The 11,368-nt window shown below is 40.0% G+C and overlaps 2 protein-coding genes across 4 annotated transcripts in view; one reads left to right on the plus strand and one right to left on the minus strand.

Moving 5' to 3' along the window:
* Positions 1-5,639, minus strand: part of LOC145406028 (uncharacterized) — a 47,184-nt gene extending 41,545 nt beyond the window's left edge. Inside the window, exons 1-2 of the mRNA XM_080277215.1 lie at positions 5,532-5,639; positions 2,545-2,632 (exon numbers count right to left, since the gene is read on the minus strand). Of these exons, the coding sequence (XP_080133341.1) occupies positions 2,545-2,556 (12 nt within the window). The 5' untranslated portion in view covers positions 2,557-2,632; positions 5,532-5,639. The remainder of the gene's footprint in view (positions 1-2,544; positions 2,633-5,531) is intronic.
* On the plus strand, positions 5,631-11,340 carry LOC145406095 (transmembrane protein 141). 3 transcript variants are annotated; one of them, XM_080277292.1, is made up of 3 exons: positions 5,631-5,684; positions 10,772-10,892; positions 11,117-11,340. In XM_080277292.1, exons 2-3 carry the CDS (start codon positions 10,778-10,780, stop codon positions 11,338-11,340), a joined length of 339 nt encoding a protein of 112 aa, XP_080133418.1. In that variant the 5' UTR covers positions 5,631-5,684; positions 10,772-10,777. The 3 variants fall into 3 exon arrangements, with proteins under 3 accessions (XP_080133418.1, XP_080133416.1, XP_080133417.1); XM_080277290.1 differs by lacking the exon at positions 5,631-5,684 and adding an exon at positions 5,961-6,149; XM_080277291.1 differs by lacking the exon at positions 5,631-5,684 and adding an exon at positions 5,961-6,123.
* Positions 11,341-11,368: the final 28 nt, after the last annotated feature.

Consider the following 11,368-nt stretch of genomic DNA (forward strand, 5'->3'; position numbering starts at 1 on the left):
TGTGTTAGGAGTGTAATGCTGTATGGTAGTGGGACCTGAGCAGTAAAGGAGGAGGATATTCACAGGCTCAAACATACAGAAATGACAATGATTAGGTGGATGTGTACTTTGTCCCTGCGTGCAAGGTCTGGGGGAGCTGTGTTTACAATGGAAGAGTTAGGAGGTAGGATGGGACTGAAGTGTATTGGTGTTGTGATGAGGAGAGGTAGATTGAGATGGTTGGGTTATGTGGAGAGGATGGGGGATGATAATTGAGTGAGGAAAGTGAGAAGTGTTAATATTGGGGGCGGGGTTATGAGGGGCAGACCGAGAAAGACATGGGACGAGGTCATTAAGTGTGACCTCAGGTTTAACCCCTAAACCGCAGGGTTGTTTTGGCACTCCTTGAGTGTCCCGCGGCGATATTCGAGCTCCGACAGGCTTTGTAAAAATATTTGCCAAAAACCAGTTATTAGTCCTAGAATATTATAATTATATATGCATATGGCACATACCTTCAGCTTTCTCCTGGGATGTTTGTTGAGCCTTTGTCGAGTACCGTAGGACTTGTGGAGACTTCTGAAGTTGGGTAACGAAGTCTCCACTTTACACTTCCCGACAACCCATAATATGATTACCACAGCCTGATATTATCACTAGACACACTATTTTATGATTTTCAAATAGTTTGGAATCCATTCACCAAAAAAAAAAAAAAAAGAAACACTGTGAAAGCAATGAAAATTATGAGCGCATAAGAGCTTCCCACTTGCGCTCGTTCCCCGCTGGTATTTTGTCGTTTATTATTCATAAAACACTCACACTTTATATTCCTATTACTTTATTACACTTATATATATATATATATATATACACAGTATTTATCCATAAGTTTCCTTCAGTAATAGTAGTTTATTTTCATTCTCGTTCAGTAAAATACCGGTAGCGTAGAGAGCAAAGCTCTGACTGTCATTACTCCAAGTATTTGTATTCATATTCTTATATTAGTAATTATTTACATTTCTATTTTATTCACACTATGTTATACACTGTCACTTCCAGTAAATAAGGGCTCCTTTCCTTTGGAGCCAGGATGAACTTGGGACACTGAAACATTCGTAGTTTATCACCATTTCCTCCACTGGCTCATCACACGATTCACCAGAAAGATTGTAGTCACTGTCCATCATTACCATAGATAAATTAGCCAGTTCACACTCCACAGCAGAGTCATTTAGTCCTTTACCCCTTCCCACACGAGGTTTAGTAGGGGTAGAGGTCACAGGGCCCTCTAGAAGCAGCGGAAATGGAGAGGCGCAAGTGCTACATGCTTTCATCTCAAGAAACAACACTGAATTAAATGATGAGGAGGATATGGGGCCCCCAAGGGTTGACAAAGTCAGCGAGGTGACAGCTGCTAATTTATATGCTGTGAAATGATTGGCAGGAAATTAGGTAGTTCCAGGTGAATGTAAATATCACTTAGGCTTCTCCCTTCCTTTCTTATATATATTTTTATTACGAGAATAGATTATATGGCATATTTCGAGGGGAAATTGCCAGGGAAAATTAGTGAACAAGTGCACGTCGGGTGTTGCCAGGTGATAATTAGCCAATTCCAGGTGTATGGCACTATCAGTTACTTTTTTTTTTTTTTTTTTTTTTTGGTATACTGTATATTATTTTGTATAAGAATAGGGCATAGGGCTTATTTCAATGGATGAAATCAGTGGAAAATTCCAGGGAAGATTTGCTTAGCGCAGTGCGGCCGGGCAGGCGAGAGGAGAGGGTAATGGAGGGGAGGTAGGGAGGGGAGTCAAGAACGGGGATAAATAGCTACATTGTCACCAATCGATGGGAGTACAGATGACATTAGCAGTGCTGACTGTTGTTGGACACTGGCAGTACTGACAGATGATACAAGCCACCACTTGAAAGCCCGGGAGAATTCAAAATAACACAGAATCACAAAAGTGATGCCTTGAGGTATGATCCATTGCTCCTGAGCGTCACGAAAGTGACTCCCCACGGTTAAGGGGTTAAGGGACTGAACAGGGAGGCTGCAATAGATCGTGCAGCATGGACAGCCACCATTAGGTGACCAAGGCCCGACGCATGCAAGCATGTTGGAGCCTTTAAAAAAGAAACAAAATTAAACGAAGGTTTGGGATAGCTGTAGCAGCTGTGCATTTGTGAAGTGAAGAGTCAGCAGGAGGAATGGGGACGTTGATAAAACAAAACACAAAAACACAAACCTATCAAACATTGTGACCAATTAACTGGGTCATACTGTGATCACATATCATTCATGTTTTCAAATTCTTGGCTCCACCTCACAATAAACTTCATACTCCTACAGCTCAGGGACATCTTATTAAGGCTGAATAAAACTATCTGGCATTATCCACACTAAAATAAGAAGCCAGGCTGAAGACTAATAAGATTGTAATCTCTACGACTGGGAACACCTTGCTGTGTGAAAAAACTGTCTGAGGAAAAAAAAAAATCCCAAAGTGAGGAGATTACAATGATAAAAATAAGGTGGTGTTACTGTAAGAATCTCACCAGTGTCACCATCTGCCATGGCTGATAAACTCAAACTCCCCACCAAATTTCAACCAACACAGGCAGCACACTCTCTTCCTCTTATTTCCTGAAAGAGAAAAATTGTAAATAAGCAAACAAAGTATATAATCAATATAATTACCTGGTACCGGTATGTATTCACTCACGCATAAGGACTTTGAAAAAAATAAAATTACCTACTATTGTATTTGGTATAGCTACTTAAAAAATAACCTACTGCTGTACCCGGTATCCAATATTCAGGACTCTCAGACAGTAAATAAAAACAATTATGTTACTCATTTAATATATATTAGGCAGACTTTCTTAACTTCCCCCCTCCCCCCCAAAAAAAAAGTGCACTGCCACATGTAGTTCAGATATTTGCAATGTAACGCTAATTTTGTTGCTTCCTCAACACCTCCCTATCACTCACATCCACACCACAACGCTCCTTTATACTCATTCGTCAGCCTGTCTCTCCACGTGACTCCACAGGCTCCTCTTAAATAACTCATTTCCACTGCTCTCACTCTTCTTTTCTTCCACAATGGCTCACTCCCACTTTGGATCACCATCCACCTCCATGCATATACACTATATGGTCACTTCCCTGTTTCTTATCACTGCTTTTAAGGAACCAGCATACCTCACATGTACCCTTTCAAATATATATATATATATATATATATATATACAATATATATATAAAAATATATATATATATATATATATATATATATATCTATCTATCTATATATCTCTCTATATATATATATGTATCTATAGATATATATATATATATATATACAAGCCTATAGATATATAGATATATATATATATATATATATATATATATAGATATATATATATATATATATATATATATATATATATATATATATATATAGATAGATATATATATATATATATATGTATATATAATATATATATATATATATATATTTATATATATATAGATAGAGATATGGATATATAGATATATAGATAGATAGATAGATATATATATATATATATATATATATATAGATATATATATATATATATATATATATATATATATATATATATATATATATATATATATATATATATATATATATATATATATATATATGGTAATTTTCTTTACCAAACAGGCAAGGCAATTCCACCTATAACAAATTCATGATCTTAAGGTAAGTAATTTTGCAACAAAGACAGTCAACTGTTGAACTGTGAGTGCAAGAAATGATTGGGAAAAACTGGCCGCATTGTTTACCAACGCATCAGTCTATCCCACATCAAAGCTAAGCAAAACTAATGATTCAACCAAACCTAATCCAGCCTAACCTAACTTGCATTTGATGGCCAGCTTTCAAATACAGTAAAAATGCATGTTAGGAACATAAAATATGGCCAGCTACTGGCAGACGTCGGCGGCATACTTACGAATTCTAAATCCTCATTTGTAGCTTTCAGAGGTATGTCTATCTATCTATCTATTGCCAGACGCCATAATCCCGTAAACGGTGGCCATCTGACTATGAGTTATTTGTTTTACGGGGAGGGGCACTAACCCTCCACCAACCCACTTGCTGACAAGCAGGGAGCACGTATGGTTTGGTTATATGGTAAGTATAAAAAAATCCCCAGTAGCTGTGATAATCCAGGACAAATAACAAGTAACCAGTGAAAGACTCATTTAAAATAAAAATATGGAATGGTCCTGCCCATTTGGTAAAGAATTAATATACCGTACAATAAACTCTCAATTCAAGCATAATTCAGCCAAGTCCTATGCTGGTTAAAGCAAAACGCCAGATACTGTATAATACCCCTCCCCATCGGCTCAATATTCAGCATCAAGCCAGATATTGTGTTACAATCTGTCTTGAACCTCTATCTTTTATTCCTATGAATAAAAGATCAAAATTAAGCATTAAATATAAGAAAATGATGATACAGTACGGTAATATAGTAATATAGTGCCAGCTGGCTACCGTTTACAAGTCAACTGATACATCTCGATGCCAAATATTGCACAGAACCACCAGTTACATCCCTTTTCGGTGCCAGATATTGATTTAATAGAGCTGAGCCAGCAGCGCCGGCTATTGTGTTGGGCCAGATGCTGCCATGACCAATAATTGAAAGTTTACTGTAAATAATTATATATATATATATATATATATATATATATATATATATATATGCCATGTATCCAAAACGGGGTGGTCAAGGGCTTAGAGTTAATTGTTTTACAGGGAGGGGCACTAATCCTCCACCAACCCCACTTGACACGTAGGGATGCCAACAGCATCTGGCGTTCCCAGGCGGTCACCCATCCAAGTACTAACCAGACCCAACGTTGCTATATATACAGTACATATATATATATATATATATATATATATATATATATATATATATATACACACACTATTTACTTCAGTAACTTCACACATTATTTGAACCATTGGTTAACAAGATTCTTTTTTTTATCATGAATGTTAAGGTTGTTCAATAAAATACAACACACCAATCTACCTAATACACTACAACAAAGGGAATACTCAACACAGTGTATTTAACACTACTGAGGTCTCACAGTACACAAAAACTCTATTATGTTCATCTACGTATCCATTATACTGTACCAACTTTGGTTGGTACTGTGTCACTTGTCATGAGTATTCTTTGAGGTGATGAATATACTGTATTGACAAAACTAGCATACTTATTTCACTGGGTGACACCTCACACAGATATCCTGCCAGTGAAGCAGCTTTCATGAACTGAAGGCATATTAAAATAACGTCTCTGCTTCCTGACACGCTGCTTACGTACACATGTCGCACGAAACTGACAAGATCCAACTCCAACTGCAACTCCCCAAACTGCATGTTTGCCGAAAGGGTTGACATTATGCTTGGAATGGTTATGCCTTAAGATACCAGCGCATTCCTCATCCTCATCAGTCTCACCGTCTACATTCTTCCCCGTTCTATTTGCCGATGGAAGCGAGAAGCCCTGGCCATTACATGCAGGTAATAATTGGACGCCCGGACGCTGCAGGACAACAAAAGAGAACCTGCCACCATCAGACAAACCACTCGCCTACCACATTCCCGCCCAAAGTACTGATCCATTATACTGCTCTTTTTATATATTTTTTCATCAATTATTACGCACTTGGGTAAATTTGAGGTCACTATCAAATAAATGCAGCGCTCAAAACTGTAATAAAGCAAGAGGCTGATAAATAATCTCTAACATCCCAAAGGCTGAGACCAGCGTTGGTTCAGCTAAAAGGCGTCCCCATAATAAACATTGCAAATTTTGGTCATTACTTTGTTCAAAACTCATTGGTAATATTGCTTAAAAGATGTTTCTAGTGCAGTATTGTCATCAGCATATAAATACATAAGAGTTAACATGGAACTGTATTTTCTTTATTTTAAGAGAGTTGGCCCTTAGCATTAGTCGTGAGCACTTGCATAATTCCAGTGTTAGGGGCAATGGCTGAGGTTGGAGGCTGCAGTTGAAAAAGTTGCAGTATATTTCACCAGTTGCAAGGTCAGGCATAACCTCCGAGCTATACAGTGAGCATACCTTGTATTATGAAAGTTCCCCAACTAGCCACTACTTGCCTGTATTTGAAGGAGCATAATAGCCTATCTAATCTTGTTTGATTTACTTGAACTTTATCTCCATGGTTTGGTTATGGGAAAAGTTAACAAGAGAACCAATAGTAAGACTTAGGCATTTACTTGAAAAACACTGTATTATTAAGAATATTTTGGTTATAATTTTTAAGTTTATTGTCCTTACTTACCCACAACCTCTTGACTTTAAAACTACTCAAAATCATTTAATGTGATGGAAGGTCTTTTGGTGTTATTCATGCTGCAGCAATAGTCTGTCTGTCTATAGCCAGATGCCATAATGCTGTAAAGGGTGGCCATTTGTCTTTGAGTTAGTTGTTTTACAGGGAGTGGCACTGACCCTCCGCCACCCCACTTGTTGACATGTAAGGAACACGGATGAGGTGGCTATATGGATACCACCCAGAGTTGGTATGGTTAGCGCATTGCCCCTAAAAGGTGAAGATGCGAGTCCCATTGATGTTGGCCTAGTATTTGACCATCCTTCTCATAGATCCACATTCACCTGCTCAGCTGCCAGTCATATGATGAAAGGATTTTGAAAGCCAGACCCAAAACCAGGGTGATTCTAGGTTCTCAAACTGTCACCAGATTTGCTTATTGGGTACAGTAATTAGTTCCAAAGTACTTAACTAAACACCAGTAATAAGTACAGTAGCTACCATATTTAATTCAAGAGACTTAAATGTCTTTTATTGTTGCATTTTTGGCAAGAAAAGATACTGCATGATAGTATTGTTATACGAACTCTAACATATGGAAGCGAAGTTTGAATCATATTGGAAGGACACAAGTCAAGAGTATGAGCAATGGAAATGAGTTACAGGTATATGAGGGGAGCATGTGGAGTTACATGGAGAAACAGACTGACAAATGAGGAAGTGAAGGAGCATTGTAATGTGAATGTGGATATGATAGAAAACATTAGGAGAAATATGTTGAGGTGGTTTGGTCATGTGAAGAGGATGGAGAGCCAGAGACGAATGATGAGAATGTTTATAAGTGAGGTGGAGGGAGGGGAGGGGAAGGAGGAGACTGAAGGTGAGATGAAGGGATGGAGTGGAGAGGTACAGTAATCTCTTAGTTATCCGGACGGCCATTACCCAGACGCTGTGCTCTGGCTGCTCGAAACCATTATTCATACATTTTTTCATAATATCCTGACAAAATGCATGCATCCAGGTGGAAATTATGGCCGCATGAACATTTTTGCGCCTGGCTGGTAGGAAATACCCCGGTGCCGCTGCCCTGTCTGTCTGGGTAGTTCACCCAGCATCTGCTTGAGACCTCCTCGGTTGTTCCCAGCTCCCGCCCGACAACAGTGTAGTAAACAGTTCCTCTCAGTCAGTTGTTATGGCAGTGCACATCGTGGTTATCCCTACCTGTTTCAGGCCTTGCTGTTCCTTGCATGCCTTCTCCTAGGATGTGTGATGATGGCCTCTTCACCAGGGAAGAGGAAGTGGGTAGTGCTGACACTTTAGATGCAGGAGATCCTGGGTACCATAATTTTATTCTGTTTTACCATGATTTTATTCCATTTTACCATTGTGTTTTGTGTGCCCACTGCATTTTTCTTGTGTAACTGTTTTTTTCAGGTTTTCATGTCACTGTAGGGTATGGCCCTGCAGTGCTGATTGCTTGTCTGTGGTTGATGGGTCTGCTTGACCAGATAGAGTAGTGTTAAACATCAGGAACAAATGTTGTATGATATATAATAGTGGCCTTTTACACTGGGTTTCAAAGTTAGGTTATGTACATATGGGGGGCAGGGGAGAAGTCCATTATCCGAATGGAGCCATTACCCGGACATGCCTTTGGCCCTCTTACGTTGGATAATCGAGGGATTACTTTATATGCGAGAGGGGTGTGTGAGCTGGGGGGAGGGCAGCAAAATGGCAGGGGACAGGGCGACATGAAAGTGATTTGTTTGTGGCCACCCCTTATGGGATTAAGGCTGTAGGTAGATGGATAAATTTTTGGCTTAGTGCTGGGGAGAAACACCTTCATGAAGTGGCACCAAATTAACAGTAGCTACACTGTTTATACAAGTGTCCCTTATCTTTCTCCCTATCCTCCAGAAGGAGGCTGGGGAACTGCAGAAGGGCAGCTCCAATTTCCAGTCTACTAGGTTCATAGACTGTACAGATAATCTTGAGGTCACAACAACAACAGAATTCCTAAAATACTGCATATTAACCATACTGGTACTATATCTATCCATAACCAAATGCCTGAATCCTCAAGATAGTTGCCATGAGCAAAAATTGCCGTCATGTCACCATGCCCTTCACCATCTTGCAGACCTCTCTCCATCCCACACCATTCTTATTTTCGTACATATCAACACTTTCCACTTCATCATTGGCTGTAATGGGTTCCCTCTCCTGCTCTGTCCACTCTACCCATATGCACTCTCTTAGGCAGTCTCTCACTTTCCATTCTCTTCACTTGGCTCTACCAACTCATGATACTCCTAACAGTTTCCAGTGCATCCACATGAACAGCACTATCCTCGTAAAACTCTCTCGTTTGTCTGTGTATCCCGCCATATAACTCTGCATGTCCCTCACATATAGGTTAATTCATTTCCATTCCTCTTTCTCTTGACTTTTGTCCTTCCAGGAGAGTCCAGGCTTAACTTCCATACATTAGTGTGGGGATCATGGTGGTAGATGATGGCATCCATCATCCCCTCACTTGATGTAATGCTACATGCTCCTTCCTTCACCTTTATCATTCTTTTCCATGTCTGCCCTCTTTTCATCCTATTTCCCTTATCCTTTCTGGCACTTGTACTGCATTGCTCTTCTTTCCACATCAGGCAGCTGTACACTAACTGGCAAGCCTAATGGTTTCCAGTAGCCTGGGAAACCATTTACTTGTACATTGCAGGGTGGTGACCATATAACCAGATAACAGGGTGATATGGAGCCTACTATGGTTCCCATGTACAGTACAGTATTACTGTATTGTTCGGAAAATCCTTAATTATTAAGCTAGGACAGTAGTGCACAAATTATATACTAGTCTGTCATCACACACACACACACACACACACACACACACACACACACACACACACACACACATGCCTGAGATTCTAACAAAGGTGTCTCGAGTTCCACCCTGCCACGAATTAAGAAGCCCAGCAGCTGACGGTGGTTGATAACTGGGTCTCGTTAGTGAGGCCCAGGATCGAAACCATGGACAAAGGGACGGGTTTCTTTTATGGACACCGCTCGCTGGTGCAGTGGTAACATTCTCGCTTGCCAACTGGTGGACGGGAGTTCGCGCCTCGCTCAGGTTGCGGAAAGTTTCACTGACGAAGTGGGTGGTTACTGTCCCCCTCGAGCAAGGGGACGGGTGTGTGCGTGTGTGAAGGTCACAGCCTTGCCCTTAGATCGGACTATATGAGCTCCCAGCTCCCTTCCGGGAGGGTAAAAGCTGACAATCACGACCATCAAGTGATCCTGACCGACCCGGTGAATTACACACATCTGGCATATAGACTTGAATTCTGTACAGAACCAGTACTGTACTTAGCATCTCTTGCATAATATGCTAGGGATAGCACATTCAGATCTAGTGTTATGGTTTTAGTGAGTATGGTTTTATGAGGTTGTGAGGCCTTGTGTAAGGACAGTGAACACGGTACCGTACCTCATTTGAGTTCAGATCCACAAAATGTTTTCTGCAACAGCCAGATACAAACTCATCATTTTTATCCTGTAGAACTTGAACTTGGTAGGTGGTGGCGACCATCAGCCACTCACTTGATGTTGTACTGCCTATTTCATCCTTCATCTTTATTATTCTTTTTCTGTGTCTGTCCTTGTCTTTTCCTATTTCTCCCATCTTTCATGTCACTTTTTGTTCTTCTTTCTTCCTTTTGAGATGGCTTTACATTGAGTGACAAGCCTAATGGTTTCCTGTAAGTCAAGAAACCATTTAAAATGCTGAGTGGTATCCATATAACGAACCCACAAGTGTTCCCTACGTGTCAACAAGTGGGTTGGCGGATGTTTAGTGCCCTTCCCCATAAAACAACTAACTCAAAGACAAATGGCCACCTCTTATGGGATTATGGCATCTGGCTGTAGATAGATAAATAGAACTTGAACCCACTGTTAAGCAACCCTCCATGTCTGGTGTGCCCTTACCAGTTCACTGATTAGGGCTTTTCATTAACCAAGCAGGCTTATAGTTGTTGTATACACCACCCCCCTTTTGTTTTCAAATATAACCAACCTTATTGCTTGGTACATTTGTCTTATTCAGTTTATCAGTAAAAAATGAGATACGCTGTTGTGAAGTATACCATACCATTTTGAAAGTATGTAGCTTAGCTAAGCTTTTGCTGCAGACTTCTCTTATTTCCACCACCTCTAATAAAGGCTAACCTAAAATAATGAACACAGGAATGCTTGGTAACAAAAATTCAACTCTTAAATCATGTTCAGTGTTTAGGCTGTACAGGACAAATGTGAAAGTTGATCAGTACCTAGACATGTACAGTCAATGAAGAAATTTACACTATATTTTGTATTTCTGTTTTTCAGTGAAAAATGAATAATACATCAGAACTTATCAGCCAGTACAAGGAAACCTTCCCAGCATTCCGTGGTTACATGGAGTGTATGTCCCGCACTTTCCTCACTGGCATGGCATCTCTCAGCTTAGGTTAGTCATATTGTACTCCATCACCTTTATAGTGTAAAGTTTAGCATGATCCTTTTTCTTTGCTGTGCAGAGTAATGACAGCAGAGTGTCTCTGTACAGTATTTGCTGTTCAAATATAAGTTAAGTATGGTGGAATTCACAGTGTAAGCCATTAGCCACATTAGTTATAAGGTGTTTCCAGTGTCACTTGTTGAGCACGTCATCAGTTTCTCCTAAATTTGCAGCATTTGGAGGGACATACATCACCCAGCATCTGTTGGCAAAGCACCTTCCTTACTCACGCAATATTCACATTGTGGTGTCCAGCGTGGTGGCTTGTGGCGTGGCGTACCAAGTCACTTCTGTGAGGGCAAAAGCATGCCAGTCTGGATGGATGGCAGCTGAAGATAAACACACCTTCCTTCATCCCATATCAGAGAGACCCAAGCTGGAAGATAAGGAACAATAACTGTGGTGGTGGTGCTCTGGACATGTTA

Source organism: Coenobita brevimanus, chromosome 69, assembly GCF_032717465.1.
Source record: "Coenobita brevimanus isolate Jiangsu-jjx chromosome 69, ASM3271746v2, whole genome shotgun sequence".
NCBI classification, from domain to species: Eukaryota; Metazoa; Arthropoda; class Malacostraca; order Decapoda; family Coenobitidae; genus Coenobita; species Coenobita brevimanus.

What these genes read in the sequence shown, in the direction of transcription:
- LOC145406095 (XM_080277292.1), top strand. Translation starts at nt 10,778, where the DNA reads ATGAATAATACATCAGAACTTATCAGCCAGTACAAGGAAACCTTCCCA. An exon ending in CATGGCATCTCTCAGCTTAG is followed by an intron (nt 10,893 to 11,116) that starts GTTAGTCATATT and finishes CTAAATTTGCAG; the next exon opens with CATTTGGAGGGACATACATC.